The sequence below is a fragment of the Lepidochelys kempii genome, chromosome 24, assembly GCF_965140265.1.
Source record: "Lepidochelys kempii isolate rLepKem1 chromosome 24, rLepKem1.hap2, whole genome shotgun sequence".
NCBI classification, from domain to species: Eukaryota; Metazoa; Chordata; order Testudines; family Cheloniidae; genus Lepidochelys; species Lepidochelys kempii.
Window position 1 is genome coordinate 8,142,185 of NC_133279.1, and position 16,949 is coordinate 8,159,133.

At 61.0% G+C, this 16,949-nt stretch overlaps 1 protein-coding gene across 11 annotated transcripts in view; it reads left to right on the forward strand.

Annotated features, from left to right (window-relative positions):
• Positions 1-16,949, forward strand: part of CELF3 (CUGBP Elav-like family member 3) — a 47,197-nt gene that overhangs the window by 11,470 nt on the left and 18,778 nt on the right. For all 11 annotated transcript variants that reach the window (XM_073322559.1, XM_073322566.1, XM_073322565.1 and 8 more), the window contains one exon: positions 1,018-1,100. In XM_073322559.1, coding sequence (XP_073178660.1) covers positions 1,018-1,100 — 83 coding nt within the window. The remainder of the gene's footprint in view (positions 1-1,017; positions 1,101-16,949) is intronic.

Genomic DNA, 16,949 nt, shown 5'->3' on the forward strand with positions numbered 1-16,949 from the left:
AGGAGCTAGGCCTTTGAAGGGGAACATCCGCTAATGCGATAGCAGCTGCAGTAGGGTGGACAGCAAAAGTCGGGATGTTCTCTGTTGTGGAATAAGAATAAGAATGGACAGCAGAAGGGGGGTGACTGAAAATGTGCTATGTAAGCTCATGGGGCAGAGGAGGGTTCCTGACTGGGGTTCCCCAGACTCTCTAGTATCCACGTCCTTCGCTTACTGCGCTCTGATGGGCCCCCCGACCTCGCTCTGACTTTTCCGCTTGTCCCTTTCAGTTTCTTCCTCTGTCAGTGCCTTGCTTTGTAGCTCTCGGGCTGGTATCATCTGCATTGCAAGTAGCAGCCCAAGCAAGTCCAGGCCCCATGGCGCCGGGGGCTGTACAAACAGAGTGGGAGGCCGCCCCTGGCCCAGAGAGCTCGCAATCGAAACAGACAAGAACGAGTATTATCCCCTTTGTGTGCACTGAGGCTCAGAGAAATGAAGGTCCAGATCCTCAAAGGGAATTAGACACTTAACTCCTGTGGACTCCAATGGGAGTTAGGCACTAATTCCCTTTGTGGATCTGGCCCAAAAGAAACTTGCCCAGGGGCATGCAGGAGTCAGTGGCAGAGCTGGGAACTGAGCCTAGATCTCCCAGATGCCAGCTGAGTGGCTTATCCCCTTTCCTTCCCCTTTCCCTTCCAAACCCCGTTGGGAAAATCCCCCCCCCACCCCCTGGCAGATGCATTGTACTGAGCCAATCCAAAGGGGGACACACGGGGCTGGTATGGGCCTTGCCAACCTCACTGTCCCATTAGGGCTTGGCTGAGTCCTAGCCCCCCATCCCCGAGCCTGGGAAGCTGGGTTCACGGTTCCCACTTTGGCCCGTGGGCCTGAGGGTGGAGCCCGGCAGCCCCCTTGCTACTGTCCCTTTGTCCCAGGAGCCCTTTCAAGTGGGGGAGGATTGTGGGGGGATCTGCCGCGTCGGGGGGCAGGGAGCCGAGGCACCCGTGACCCTTCTCCTCTGCTTTCTCTCTCTGGCAGGATGCGCGTTCCTGACCTACTGTGCTCGAGAATCAGCCCTCAAGGCGCAGAGCGCCCTGCATGAGCAGAAGACGCTCCCAGGGGTGAGTCCTTGCAGGGCGATGTGGGGGGGCAGGGGGTGGAGGGGGAGGGACTTGGGCAGGGGAGACTCTCTGTTATCTATGACTACAGCTGCCCAAACGTCAGTGCCAACCCCCAGTGCCGGTGTGTCATTCCCCCCCCCCCCCGTTCGTTAGCATTTGCGATAACCAGATGGCCGGCTCCATAAAATCTCCTCAGCGAGATACAGGTTTGACTGGAGTCTGGGTTGGCGGTTTGGGCCCTGTCACTGGTGTGGGGAGAGGGGAGGGGGTGATTTCCCATGGGGCCACCAGCTCTGCCTGGCTCAGGTGAGGGGGGTGGAGGGAAGGGACCACGGGAGGAGAGTGGGGGGTGACAGATACACCCTCCCGTCCATGGGCATTGGCCACCTGCCAGCATTGTCGGAGCTCTGATCGTGACACCTCCTCTCCCCTGTACTGCCCTCTGCCCAAGGTGACTCACTCCCAGCTCCTGAAACTTAATGGAAAGGCAGTTTGGGGCCGGCTCTCTTGCCGGCTGGGGGTTTCAGGGTGCCAGTCAGTGGGTGCTGTCATGGTGCCAGGTGGGCGTCTGTGCCCTGGGGCTCTGCCAGTCAGTTTGAATTGGCTTTGGAGCATTTCTGGTGCCGGGTTGGCAGCCGAAGAGAGCAAAGTCCTGTGTGTGGTCCCAGGCACAGAAGTAGTCCCACTTGTGCGCCGCACCTCTGCGCTCCAGGGACCCCCGTTTCTAGAGACCAGAGCCCGGTGCTGAGGCCCAACAAACTCATTTCACTCAGGGGCCACCAAACCGCTGACAGCACCACCAGCTAGACTGTGCAGAGCAGGGCTTTGAACCAGTGACACCTAGCAGTGAAAGCAAACTCCCCCAAGGCCATACTCCCAAGGCCAAGTATAGAACCCAGGAATCCTGGACTCCCGCTTCCCTGCCTAGCTATATCACACTCCTCTTCCAGTGCTAAGACTGTCCTGCTTCCCTGTAGGGGGAGCGGCTTAGTGGGGGGCAACCCCCAGGCCTGAACAGGGGCTGGGGGCTCATGTGGAGACATGGCCCTTTGCTTGGGCACCTAGCGGTGCAGAGAATTAGCAAGAAGCTGCCCACAGCTTCCCCCTGCCCTCCGCAAGCTTGGTGCGCCAGGGCCCTGGCAAGCCGACGCACCCGGGCCAGGCGCATCTGGAAATGCGTCAAGATCCTGACTAATGGGAACTCTGCTGCTGGCGGACCACGCACACATGTGCGCCGAGAAGCAGGCTGGCGGGATTGGCGGATCTCAATCACTTTAATAAGACGGCTGTCAAATGGGAGCACCACGCCCCCTTGTCCTGTAGCAGTACCTGTCGTGTCTTCCCCGCCAAACAGGCCTAGTGCGCAGGGCTTGATGTTTCCCCGGGGTGTCCGGGGAGTGGGTGGGAGGTAAAGACACTGGGGACCTGGCTGATCCACTAAGGCCCCCTCAGGGGAATCAGTGGTAGAGGAAGGTGCCCCGCACTGCTCAGGATTTCCATTTTTTGGCCTGGTCTCATGCTCCCTCCCGCGGGAACCTTTGGGACTGCTGCTTGTCCCCCTCCTTCCTCCAGCTCCCCGGGGAAAACCACTGCCAAGCGGCGCTCTCTCCCCGCTCCCTGCCCTGGGGCCTGCTGGCTGAGCAGGGATCCAATGCTCGGGGGTCCTTGGCAGGGCTGAGCTCTTGGGGGCTCTGGCGGGTCCTTGCAGGAGAGATCTTTAGCCTGGTGTCTCCCAGTCCAGGTGTCTGGCCCAGGGTGACCCCGATAGCCACAGAGTCAGACACCTCAGGGGCCGCGGGGCCTGAATCCCAGGCTGCATGGTGCAAGTCCCCAGGGCCCCGATCCTCAGAGGTCTTGAGGCGCCTAACTCCCCACCACTGCCCCACATCTGCCACTGATCCTGCTGGCCAGCCCCAGATGGGGTCCCAGGGGCTTTAAGCCATTGTGGTCCAGACGCTGTCCTTTTGTTAGGGCTTCTGGATGGCAGTTTGGTCCTAAACACCAACGAGGATCTGGGCCTCTCTGGGCCACCACTCCCTTGTGCACAGTGGGAGGAACAGCCCTGCCCTGCCCTGCCCCACAGTATGCCAGGGGTGGGGACCTGGCAGAGACAGAACTGAAGCCTAGTTTGCCCCAGGGCTTTCGATCCTCTCCTGGGTGTGATGCCCACCCTGCCATCCCCTGGGGCAGCCAGGGAGCTGTATGGGACCCTCCCCAGCCCCAGGCAGGCGGTGAGCAGAGCCTCGACTTACTTTGGACCCCGCGATGGGGAAGGGGCTTGGCCTGTCTAGAGCTGGGTCCAGGACCTCAGCTGAGCATGCTGCGTTGCCTTGGCTTATTGATGGAAAGCCATAAAGGCCGAAGGTCTCCCTCTGCCCTGGAGGCCTGACCCCCCAATCTGGCTCCCTATGTCCAGGAGGGGGGCAGTTTCCACACAGATCGTGACTTGAGATTTCCTCCCTTCGGTGAGTGGGGAGCAGCGACCCAGGGACCCCAGCCCTGCCGGGGAGCAACGCCCTGCAGGGGGGATTGGCAGGGAAGCAGGAGCTGGCTGACGAAGTGGCCGGGCTGCCCAGGGCGGGAGGGCAGGGCGCGGCCAGGGAAGGTCTCCTGTCCCTTGGAGAACAACAAGGGCAAATAATAAAGCCCCTCCATGCCTCTGGGTGGGAAAACAGGCCTGATGGAACCACGGCGCCAGGCTGGGAGGAGAGAGGCTGCTTGGCATCCCCATAGCAACCCTCGTGGGCATCTCCCACCAAGACACCAGCTCCACTGGGGGTGGATTTGCTCTCTCCACATCTTCCCACCCCACTGCGCCACACTCGAAAGAAAGGGCGACATCTTCTGCTTGTCCTACCCCCCTCCACTAGCTTTCCATCGTTCCCCCCGAAGCACAAACACAGAATCCAAGTGCATTTTGCCTGGGGAGGGAGGGGGCCAGATACTTTGTTTCTCGCCTCCTCCCTTCTGAATGTTGGAGCAGATGCTGCAGAGTGGGGGCTTTGTCTCCGGAGATTCCCTTTATTCCGCTTTTTCCACCCCCTTTCGCCACCTGCTTTTCTTCCCCGGCCCTTTATGTGCCGGTGGATTGCTGCGTGCGCCTGTCTCTGATTGGGTTTGGAGTATGTAGCCATGGAGCTGGGAGCGTAGCCTTTGGGTGTGTGCTTCCCTCTGTGTGTGTGTGTGTGTTTAGCACGAGTGTGGGATTGTGTGAGTCAGGTGTGGACACGGTTCTCTGTAACTTTTAGCCATGTGCCGGCGTGATCTCATGCTTGTGTGTCTGTGTGTAGAAGCCCACGTTTATAACACACTTTAGGCCAACACTCCCCTGTCCCGTGCGTTAGCACCTGTGCAAAGTAGGCATGAAATGCCATGTGTTACACCCATTTGGGGTAAGTGCCCGGGCCTGGTGCAGGGCGACAGGGAATCAGGGCATGTGGCATGCGAGCGCGTGCGTGTTTTTAGTATGTGTGCGTCTGTGTGTCTTTTGCCTACCTCTTATGGCGGCTCCTGGTGTGAGCACGTCTGTGTTTTCTGTGTCTGGCAGGGGTTGGCTTCTCAGGGTGCGTCTGTTAGCCTGGGGCTCTGGGTGTGTCTCAGTGAACGTGGTGGGGGGTTAGTGCATAGCATTGCTAGCAGGTGTGGGTGTGGAACCCGGGGGAGACTGTGTGTCATGGTTGGGTCTCCGCTGGCCTGACCCACAGGCGAGGGGAGTTGTTACCACCCCAGCTACGTAGCCTGCTCTTAGCGCTCGCTCAGGCCCGGACATTTCAGCTGAGACGGTGACCATCACAGGGTGCCCCTCTTGGTGCAGCTGTGTCAGCTCTCCCGCTGCAAGGCATGATGCCCACCGTCGCCTGGGGTGGGGGGGAGTCCCCAGGGAGCAGCCCCCACAACGTAGGGTCCCTGGGGGAGGGAGAGATATGGTGGGTTTTTAATGCCCCCCCAAACACTGCCATCCTGGCTCTGCACTGCACCCCCCACCTCACCCTCTTGTGCCATCATTTTGAGTGTGCAAAGAGGGTGTAAAGCAGTGCCCAGCACAAATGCCCCCCCCCAGCACATTGGGAGGAAGGGGACACCTGCTTTGCACAGGTGTGAATGACGACCCCAGCGGCAAGACAGACCCTGGAGTCACTGCTTGTCTCTAGACCCCAAGTTCTAGGCTCCATGCACCAGGCTTCTGGGTCACTAACCCCACCCTGAGTCACAAACCTCATTGGCAGGAACAGCTTATTGTGGGGGAGGGGAGGGAGTCTGAGACCCTGGTGGGGCGTGGGGGGAGGGGCGGGTGAAATACCAAGTGGGGAGGAATCCAGGACAATGTTAGGGATCAAGGTGGCATCTGCATACTGTGCTTAGAGCCATGGAACAGATTTGGACCCATCCCCTCCCTCCCAACACACCCTGCTCTAACCATTAGACACCTCTCCCTTACCCATGGCTGCTAAGAGAACCTAGGAGTCCTGACTCCCAGCTTCCCACTCTAACCATTAGATGCCATTCCATGTCAGAAATAGGAGCAGAATCCAGGAGTCCTGGCTCCCATTCCCTCCATCTGCAATTCCTCAACCTCACTCGACTTCCAGAGCTGGGGCCAGAACCTGGGAGTCCTGACTCCCAGCCCTCCTGCTTTACCCAGTGGACCCTACACCCCCCCAGAGCTGGGGACAGAAACCAGGAGTCCTGACTTCCAGGCGCCCTATCTCCCGCTCTACCCACTAGACCTCACTCCCCTCCCAGAGCTAGAAATAGAACCCAGGAGTCCTGCCTCCCAGTCCCTCCCCCCGCCCTCTCACCCACAGGATCCCAGTGTGGCATCCAGACTTTTCCCTAGTAAACGCTGTGTTGTGTGTGTGTGTCTGTCCGTCTCTGCTGTTTCCCCCCACACACCCGCTCCCGCTTCTTTCCCCCACCCCTTCTCCATCCTGTCCCTTTTCCCAGCACTCCAGCTTTGTTGTTCCTGTCTCGCTCGCTTGTCTCTTGGGTTGATTTAAAGGAGCTCCCCCCTTGGCCTGGCAGCTGTTGCCCGGGCAGGTCAGGGTGCCTGGCGCCGCCCCCTCTCCCAGGGCAGGTGGTCCGGGGTCCGGGTGTCAGTAGGTGAGAGGCTGTGTGCTGGCTGGGAGAGGAGAGGCTTGAATTTTCAGTCCTTGCAGGGGGGTGTCTATAACCACTCCATGTGCAAGCAAGCTGTGCCCATGTAAGGATGCACACGCATGCAGGGGTCCACGTGTGACCATTTGCGCCTGTATGCGTGGGGGGGTGGGGGGATGTGTACACAGGTGCCGGGTCGCGTGTGTAGCACACGTGTGCAAAGGGGTGCTGCGTGCCTTTGCCCCTGCGGACGAGCGGAGCCATGCGCTGGCCCATGCAGGGCGTGTGTGCGTCCGTGAGGGAGGGCGCGTGCACGCGTGTGCATTTGTGGCAGGGCAGGGGAGGCGCGTGTGTTCGTGCGTGCGAGCAGGGGATCCGTGTGCACTTGCACGTGCGTGCAAGGCCGAGCTGGTCCAGGGCCTCAGGTCCAGCTGAGTCCTTCCACTCGAGTTTGCTGGGTCTTTGCCCACATCCTAGCTGGGGGGGTCCACATCTCCTGTGCCCACCTGAGCACTGACTGGTCCCCTGGTTGGCATCCCTGCCTGAGAGACTGAGTGTTGAATGGGGCATAGAAACAGACATATCCTGATGCCACCTGCTAGGCATAGCCCTGGCTCAGCTGATCTGTGGGTAGCAAATGTGCCCGTCTCCGCAGCGTGTGGGAGCGGTGGTTGAAGGGACCCAGCACTGGCAGGTTCCCTTTTATTTGGGGAGGCCGCGGGCGCCCGGCTGGGTTATAAATAGCCCCTTCTGTTCCTGGCGGGGCGCGGACACCAGGAGCCCGGTAGCTAGGTAACCAGCGGGCAGATAATGACTCGTTGCCAGGTAAACATGGTCTGCGGGGCAGGTGTGCTGGGGACAGGGGGCGGCTGAGCTAACAAAGCCGAGGGCCTATCCGGGGGGGGACTCGCCCGGCAACATCTGGGAGCAGCGACGCCAGCCAGTCTGTGCGTGTGTCTGGGGCCAGGTCTGCTTCCTGAGCAGCTGCCGAGGGGGGAGGGCTGGTGGCCTCGCGGGGCCCTGTGCCCGGGCGGAGGTACACGGTGGTTTCATTTGAGCATGTTCCCCTCCCAGGAGTGGGAACCGAACCCAGGAGTCCTGACTCCCAGCTTCCCCTGCTCTAAGCACTGGATCCCACTCCCCCCTGAGAGCTGGGAATAGAACCCAGGAGTCCTGGCTCCCAGCCCCCCTGCGATAGCCACTAGTCCTCACTTCCCTCCCAGAGCTGGGCAGAGAACCCAGGCGTCCTGGCTCCCAGCCCCCTGCTCTAGGACACATACAGGGATCTGTAGCCCCCACGATCACTGGCTCTGGGCTCCTTCACTCTAATGGGGAACAGGGGGCTCTGCTCCCCTACCCCCAGCCGAGCTTGCAGGGGTGGGGGACAGCAGCTGACCCCCTTGTTAGGAGGAAATAGGGCCAGGGAGCGGGGCAGCTCTGACCCCCTCCCCAACAGCCTGACTCTGCTGACCTCTGACCCCAGCAGCTTCTGGGAGCCCCAAGCCCCGAAATATCCTGCACCCAGATGCCCTCCCACTCCCTAACATGCCCCCCCAGCCTCCACCCTTCACATCCTCTCCCCATGCAACCCCTGTACCCTCCTCTCCCCCCCAGCCAGCTCCCGCCGGCTCTGAGTCTCCTTCCCACCACAGCTCTGTGGGATCTAGGGCAGGGGGAAGCTCCCAGCGTGGCTGGCTTGTGATAGGGGGGAGCAATGGGACCTTGGACCTTAAACGAAACCCATTCCTGCCTCCCCCCTACTGACCCCTGCCCTGGCTGTGGGATGGAGACTGGGGCCGCGTGGGCTCGTTCCCGTATCCGCTTCCACTAACGCACTGGCCGGTGGTGTGCGGCCTGGCAGCTGCCCTGGGGTTTTCCCGACGGCCAATTCCTTGTAACCAGCGCATGCCCCCTCCCTGCCCTGGTGCAAGTCAGGATTGAGGGGCACTGTCAGAGCTGTGTGGTGGGAAGCCCAGGGCTGGGATAGCAGGGGCTGCGGGTCAGAATTGAGGGGCACCGTCAGAGTTGGGGGGGCAGGGCTGGGATAGCAGGGGCTGCGGGACAGGATTGAGGGGCACCGTCAGAGCTGTGGGGGCAGGGCTGGGTAGCAGGGCGCTGCGGGTCAGGATTGAGGGGCACCGGCAGAGCTGTGTGGTGGGAAGCCCAGGGCTGGGATAGCAGGGGCTGTGGGACAGGATTGAGGGGCACCATCAGAGCTGGGGGGGCAGGGCTGGGTAGCAGGGCACTGCGGGTCGGGATTGAGGGGCACCGGCAGAGCTGTGTGGTGGGAAGCCCAGGGCTGGGACAGCAGGGGCTGCGGGACAGGATTGAGGGGCACCGGCAGAGCTGGGGGGGCAGGGCTGGGATAGGAGGGGGCTGTGGGTGGGGATTGAGGGGCGCCAGCAGAGCTGGGGGAGTGGGAGCCCAGGGCTGGGATAGGAGGGGGCTGTGGGTCGGGATTGAGGGGCAGTGGCAGAGCTGGGGCAGGGAAAGTTTGCACAGCTCTTCTGCCCCAGATGCCTGTCCCCAGCCAGCACTAACCACTTCTCATTCCCACCACAATTCACCCTGAGCCCTGAACCACGCCTCCGGACAAAGAGTGGCCTGGGGGCTGGGTTCAGCTTCACTGGGGCTGAGGTTCCAGGGTGATCTATTGGGATCTGCTGGGATCCTTCCCAACCCCCGGGATCACTTGATCTTGGAACGCTTTGCTATTGCTCTGCTGGCTGCTCTCCCACTCGCCCCTCCCTCGTCCTCTGCCCTGGATCCGGTCCCTGAACCCCACCAGCCAGACGGCGTTACTGCTGCCATCCGGCATGGGGCTCGCACTGCACGCCGGGACCTAAGAAGCTTTCCATTTGATTGGATAATCCCAGGATTTATGCGTGGTAAATCCCAGGCGAGGCGGGAGGGGCAGGAGGGATTTGGAGGGGTGGGATTAGAGCAGCTGCCTTCTGATCTGGGGGGCAGGGGGATCAAGTCACTGGCACGTCCTCAGCCCGACCTGCGCCAGCCAAAAACTATCCCCGCGAGGAGGCCAAGCCATCCGGCTCCACCCTCACTCAGAGGCTGGGTGGCAGCTCCTGGGGTCACCCAGTGACTGGGGCCTCCTGGGGTCTCCGTTTTTGTGCAAAGCAGCTCAGAATCTTCTGCCTCTGGGCCACGAGTCTGGTTCCTGCTGACTGTTTAAGAGACCACTGTGCAAACCCAAACATCCCCTCCCTGCAGAACGCTCCCGGGCCCATGACAGAACAGAGAGGAGCACATGGTGCCTCGGGCTGGGGAGGGGATCTGGTATGGAGCGTGCAATCTTTCTGGGGGCTTGGGTGGGATGGGCTGAAAGCTATATCCCCCAAAGGGCCAGTCCCTAATTTATTTCCCCTCTTTGGGGTATGTAGCACCTGACGGGTTTTCATTTCTAACAGCCATTGGCTCGCTAGAGAGTTCTTGCTCAGTACAATAATTGTGCTCTCCTTTCTGGTTAATAAGGGAACAGGGAATTTTCCCCTCCCAGCTGAGGGCATCGGGCTCTGAAATCTGGATTCCCAGGCAGTGGCCCATGCCCCCACGGTCCCACAATGCACTTGGCCAGCTTGCCAGTTCTGCATGAGGTTGGGGGCTGAAGGGAAGCACATTTCTCGCTGGCCCCAGGAGTGATGGGGTCATGTCCCCACGCGGGAGAGCTGGAGAGTTTGTAGCTAACTCCCATGAAACTGCCCAGCCCTCCCTCGAACCCAGCCGCTGGCTCTGAGTCTCTTGTGCCAAGAGCTCCATCCTAGGATGGTATTTATTACCATGGCAACTGCCCCTCAGCCAGTTGCCCCAGTTACAGAGGGGATGGTCTTGACAGCAACAATTACCCGATTGCATGTCTCTGTTCAGGGGTTTATCATCAGGTGTCACAAATGGTAACCAAGATCAGAGGGCCCTGTCGTGCCGGGCACTGCCCAGACACGGAGTAACCGAGATCAGGGCCTCGTTGCACTAGGTACTGCCCAGACCCGGGGCTCCCTGGCTGAATAGACACAGGTGGGAGGGGAGACTGAAGCCCAAAGAGGAGAAATGATTTGCCTGTGGTCAGTGTCAGTCCTGGAATTGAACCCAGGCATCCTGCTTGTAGCCCAGTGCCCTCCCCACTAGGCCCAGCTGTCTCTCCTTTAGCATCTCTCAGCGTCTCCCTCGTCCCACGGCTCCCAGATGCCGGCCACACCGGGGCCCAGCAACGGGGGCCCCTCTGCTGCAGCCAGTGTCAGGGCCACCGCTTTGCGCCAGCTGTTGTTGATCTGTTAGGACACCTGGCTCAGTCCCGGATCTCAGTGGCTTGGCCAGGTGGGATCTGATCAGAGAGCCGTGGCTTGGCACGTGAGCGGAGACCACGGCCCAGCTGGGCTGGCTCTCCCCTGAGCTAGCTGCTAAGAGCAGAGGGAACCGCTCCGGCTGGCTAGCCTGAGCTGCTGCCTGGCCCAGCCAGAGTCGCTCTCAAACCCCAGGTCGGTCACACAGGCAGCCTGGCCACAAGCCGAACCAGGCCTCGGCCAGCTGCCTCCCTCTGCCTATGCCAGGATTTGAACCTGGGCCCTCCGTCAGGGGGACGCCACCGCGCAGCTCCCGCCAGCCCCCTGCGGCCCTGGGAGCCTGACTCCCGTTTCCAGCCCCTGGGGCGGGTAGGCTGGGAGGAGAGAAGGGATGGTACCAAAAAGCAAAGCAACGCTGCTGAGGTGCCCCTCGTGAGACCGGGGGGGGGTCCCCTTCCTCCCCCAAGTGTCTCCTGCAAACTAAGGGGAGGAGCTAAGCCCAGCCCTGTTTTCATTCTCTCTAGACTAAATTAACCCTGAGGAGCCCACTGGCCCGTGGCTGGGAATCCCCCAGGCCAGGAGCAGTGGGTCACCCCCGCCCCCCACTTAGAAGCTGTCTGAAGCCCAAGCTAGGCAGTGTAGCCAGCAGCCCCCTCCCCCTGCCCCACCCCAGGTGGTCACCCGTGGGGACATGGGTAATCGCTGCATAATCCCCAGGCGCTGGCAGGGTCCGGAGGGGCAGGAGAGAGGCATGCCCGGGCCACGCTCCTTTTCGCTGTGCGGCTGATTCCAGCAGCTGGGAGCTGCCTGGCGTCTCCTGTGCCCTCAGGGCTGCTCCCCAAGGACGGAGGGGCTCCCCCGCCCCCGGCGCCGGCATCCAGAGGGGGACCCCCGAGACTGGCAAACAGGCAGCAGGGCTTGTCAGGGCTGAGCCCCAGCGCCTCTTTCATTACTAATGAAGCCCTGGGTGAGCCCCCGCCCCCAGCACGACACCCGAACTGCAGGGCGCTGCCCCGGTGCAGGAGCCGGCTGCCACAATGGGGGCACTGGAAGGGACTCAGAGTGGTGCTGGAGGAGGCATCTGGCATGCTGGGCCAGGCAGAGCTGGCGCGGGCTGGGCCTGGGATGCACCAACCTGTTACGCGGCACGGCCAGCTCACAGATGCTGATGGTCTCTGTGGTACAGGAGGGCTCCGGCTCCAGCTGCCCGGACACCCTTAGGGTCCTGAGCAGGGGCACAAAGCGCCAGCCGGGTGACCCTCTGGGGTGGCTGGGCCCAGCGCCAGCCACCGGGCTGGTACATGGCAGGGTGTTGCTGTGTTAATTATAGTCCACACCCTCCCAACCTAGAGCCAGCCGCATCTGGGTGCCAGGCAAAGGGCACCTAGCCCTTGTGCCCCACCCCAGAGACGTCGAGCAGAGCTGGGTGAGCCATCCCTATAGAAACAGCTGCCCCACCCCAGAGCTTGCCGCATCTCAGTGCTGGGCAAGGGAACCCAGAATTACTACAAGGCTGCATGTGGCTATCAGATGAAGGGTACCTGGTACCTTTATAAGCAGCCCCTGTGCCCCACCCCAGACATGGCCGCATCTCAGTGCCAGGTGAGGGAGGCCTGTATAAGCAGCTGACAGGGGATGGCTATTTAGCGGGGTTGCTGGGGGGGGGGCGTATTTCTGCCTTTTCCCCTTGGGACTTCCCCCCACCCCCAACCTCCCCCTTGAAGATTTTACACACACCCCAACCTTTGTTTTTCTTCCCCTTTGCTCAAATCGTCCCCCCACCCTGGCATTGTTTGTAAAGATAAATGGTGATGTCAGCGTGGTTACTAGGTAACGCAGTGGGTAAATTGGGGCTGAGTGGGCGGTTGCCATGGTTCATATTCTCCAGTTGCCATGGTTACCAGGCATCTGCTGGTTTTTTTCTCCCCCTGGCGTGACAGCCCCGAAGGTGAGGTTGCGACGACTTTGTCATGGACGCAGAAAGCGACGCGGCTCGTGGGGTGGGGAGGGCTCCCCAAAACCCCAGCCCGGGCCTTGAGCCTTCCCGGTGACATGAGACGCTTGAGCAGGGGTATCCCTGGTTATTGCAATTAATTCTCCTTCCTTGTCAGCCCCCGAGTTCCCGGCTCATTGTAAAGCCCCCCGGCTAATCAGCTGATTCATGCCAAGAGCACCTGCTATGGAGGATCACGTGCCCCCCCACCCCACTGCCCTACCCCCTTTAGCTGCGCCCCACAATGCCGGCCTGCAGAGATTTGCTCGTGCAGAGCTCCAGATGCTTTGGTTTTGGCAGGGGGGGTGCAAAAAGCAGCGTGGCTGAGCTGCCAGGATGGGGCGCGATTCCCTGCCGTGCAATGGGGCTCAGGGCCTGCAACCTAGCTGACTTGCCCGGATGTACAGCCACAATCCGACCCAGGCGCTGGGAGCAGCTCCCTGGGGGGCAGCACCAGCCCCTGCCGGCGGTGTTCTGGTGGTGGGTATCCACGTCCTGCCAAAGCCATCAGCGGCCCCAGCGCTGGGGGACAAGGCCGGCTGGATAGCACCGGCCCATGTCTCCCCCCAGCCCTCACCTCCAGAGACCTCCATCTCCAATGCCTTACCCGTAGTCAGTCTCTGTGAGCACCAGGAGTGGGGATTTTGGCTGGCTGCTTGAGGCCTGGCTAGCTCAAGTCTCTGTGGGGCTCCCCATGCGCCATAGAGCATAACCCTGCAGTGCTTCACTGGGGCTGGTGGTTGGCGTGGTGGGGTGGCCACATCCCAGCCACAAGGGTGTTATCGTGGGTAAGGGCTCCCTGTATAAACAGCCGCCCCACCCCCACCCCAGAGGTGGCTGCATCTCAGCACTGGGCCCTGTGCTCTCTGTATAAACAACTGCTCCACCCCAGAGGAGCCAAACCCTGCCTGGGGGAGAGCAGCAGAGACAGCCATTTCTCCCGAGGAGCAGCAGCTGTGTTGCCGTCCCTGGTGCTGTTCTCTTGGGCTGTCTCCCCTTTCCCAGGAGATGAGTCCATGGCCCTTTGTCCCCCCCGCCCTCACCCCCCACTTCTGCCAGCCACGCGTGCTCCCTGCGTACAGTGGGGTCACCCCCGCCCCAGTGCGCCCCGCCAGCTCCCACGTCTCCCCTGCTGGCGCCGCCAGTTGCTGTGGGGGTTAATAGCTGGGCCCCCGGGGCCCTAGCACAGGGGCCGAACACAGAGCGGGACTCTGTCAATAGGAGCCTTTGCCCTCTAGGGTGCCGGTTCAAATCCAGCCCAGGGCAGTGGTGCCAGCCCTGGTGAAATGGGCATTGTGGGCCTGTCTCTGTCTGGTTCCCCTTCACCCCAGTTTCAGGAGGGAGTGTGGTGTGGCCTAGTGGTTAGGGCATGTCCCTGGCACTTCAGAGAGTTGGCTGCTATTCCCACCTCTGCTGGGTGACTGTGCGCAAGTCCCAGCCCCACTCTGTGCCTCAGTTTCCCCTTGTCTATTCAGGCTGCAAGCTCTTTGGGGCTGGGGCATCTGGATGCTACCGTCATGCATATTCGAATAAAGAAAGACATGTCCAGAGAGCTTTGGGGGTCACCAAGCTCCCCTCTTGCCCCCTCAAGGTGGAGCAAGGCTGGGATCGAACAGGGGCCTGGGAACCTCGCCCTGGTTAGGCATAAGCCGAGACCTTTGATCTCTTGGTCTGTCTTGCCAGGACCATTTTCCCGATGCACTAAAGGGGCTGAAAACTCAGGGGCGCTGCCCCGCTGTGGGCTGGGCCCGTCTGCCGGCCTGTGTGCCCAGTTGCCAGCCTGCATGCCCGGCTCAGGGCGCCACGCCACTCTGAAAAGGCCCAGCTCCTTGGGATGCTGCCAGGCCCTGTTGTTTTTTTACCACGAGAGGAAAAAGCGGTCCCCATGCTGCACCGGTTGCTGTGGCAACCAGAGATAACCTGGCAACAAAGCAAGGCGGGAGGACGTGGAGGAAGATGCCGCGCTGGGGAACTGGGGTGTGTTTTCTCTTGCCAGGCGGGCAGGGGGGTGCGTCCGAGGGGTTTACCTGCTCCTAAAACAGCAGTGAGTGACAGGCCACTTGTGAGACGTGTCTGGGCAGGGGGCCGGGATCTCTGGCTAGACACTTCGCAGGGAGATATGTGCCTTTGAGATGGATGGCTGAAGAGATCAGATTAGCGGCTGGATGGACAGTTATGGATTGGCTGGAAGGACAGGTGGATGGATAGGTGGGGAGATGGATGGATGATGAGATGGACAGATATGACAGGGAGAGGTGGATCCCACAGACAGTTAGAGCCAGCAGGCAGATAAATAGCCCGGCTGATCTGAAAAGGGCTTGGGGGTGAGGTTGCCAGACAGCCCATGTCTAGCCTGCACTGGGCCGGCTGGTGAGACAGCATTTGCTTTGAAGCTAGATTCAGCCCTTTTGCTGGGGCGGCCGACCGAGCAGGATGAAGGGAAGAAGCCCTGCGCCATCTCTGCCTGATCAATAGAGCTCAGTATCTTAGTAATAATTGATCCAATGGACAATGAGCAGGGCTTTAATTACACTGATTGGGTGGGATCTGTGCCCCCCCCATCCCCGCCCACCATGTATGCCCTCCCCGGAGAGACACAAGGTGCAAAGAGCAGGCAGAGTGGGTGGGCAATGCCCTGCCAGACATGCCAGCTGCATCACAGGGCACTGGGATACTGCAGCATCTGGCATCGCCCCCCGCGGCCTTCAGTCCCCAGCCCCCAGCCCCAGCATGGGGCCAAATAGCCACGCTGGCATCCTGGCAATGCCTCTGCCTGCCCATGCCGGTGGTCAGGCTGGGAGCGCAGGATCGATAAGCACAGGTGCCCTCCGGAGCCTTTTTCTTATTGATCTTACGGATAAGTTGTGTTTCTGCTCACACCAGCCCTGTGGTCAGTCAGCGGGGCAGCGCTGGGACTGCACGTGGGTCCAGGTAAATGGGGGGCTGGGGCCACTGTCAGCTGGTGTCGCTGCATTGAAGTCAGTGGAGGCCACTGGGGATCCGGCCCAATGCCTTAGGGAAGGATGGATGGGAGGAAAAATGGCCCAGTGGTTAGAGCTATTGTGAGCCCTGTGTTCAGATCCTTGCTGTCCCACGCACTCCCTGTGTGACCTTGGGCCAGATCCTCAAAAGTCCATCGGGTGAGGCAGCAAACTACTGACACCTCAGTTTCCCCGTCTGTACACTGGGGATAAGAGCCCTGGCCTGCCTCTCAGGGGTGCTGGGAGGGTCAATACAGGAAAGATGGTGAGGCGCTCGGCTGCCATGGTGACCGGCCCAGACCAAGGGGCTAGCCCTGATTGACACCTGTCTGAACAGACTCGCACCCCTACGGTTTCAATGTGGCCTCGTTTTGAAGCCCCCCAGCTCCTGGCGTATTGTCAATTGGGCCTAAATCTCTCTCTCAAAGGTGATCACCAGTCACCTCCATGGAAGGCTGAACTGCCAGGAGCGTGGGGAGAAAGGGGCAGGCCAGGGCACGGGCTGCTGGACTGAGAGCCAGGACGTCTGGGTTCCATTCTTCCCTTCCCCTGCCTTTGGCTGCTCCCCTGCCTGGTCATGGCGCCCACCCACCTTCGGGATCGACCTGCTCAGGATCAGGACCGGGACCCCCAAACTTCCCAGCGTCTGGAGATGACGGTCACCCCTGGGGTTTTGCTGGCGCAGTTCCTCCCCGGCTTCTGCCTGTGGGGTGTCTCTCTTCCCAGATCCCCTTGCTCCAGGCGGTGCTCTTGGGGCGACCAGGCATCCCTTTAGTAAGGGCTGTGTCTTATATTTGCAACTCTACCACCACCAGCACCCCGGAAAAAGGTGTCCTGATTTTTCACACTTGCTATCTAGTCACCCTAGCTGCTGCGGGGGGGAGGTTACGATATTGCCATGTAGTCGGAGGGGCGGGGGGGCTGCCTCCCCTCCAAGCTGCTGCTTTCCTTTAATATGATTACAGATGCTTTTACAGAACTGTCCCAGCGACCTGCTGAGTTAATCTCATGGCTCTGCATTAACCCTCCCCTTGCCGGCTGGCTTTGCGCCAGGAGGGAGCATGGTGGAGGGCTCGGCAGGCGTTCTCCCCTCCCAGTCAGCGCTGGACCCAAAGCCCAAGCACGGCTCTAGGGGTCACGGGGCTGCAGGGCGCGGGGTGGAGCCAGTGTTCCTGCAGGGAGCCGGGGAGGGGGGTCTTTGACACTGGGTTTGGGGGTGTCAGTGGTTTCTGCTGGCTACTCCTTCCCCCACCAGCTTGTGTCCAGCCAGGCCAGGCCAGCTCCGGAGCCTTTCCCCACTAGGTGACCAGGATAGATCTGGCCCCAGGTTGCAGGGACTGGCTGGCTCCAGGGGGCTGGGAATGGGACATGGGGGCCTTTCCCCTCCAGGGGGCTCCGGCTCTGATCCAGCCCCAGGGCAGGAGACTGGGTGCTTTGGGAAATGGGACACGGGGCCATTGCCCCCAGTTCAGTTCCAACCCTGGCT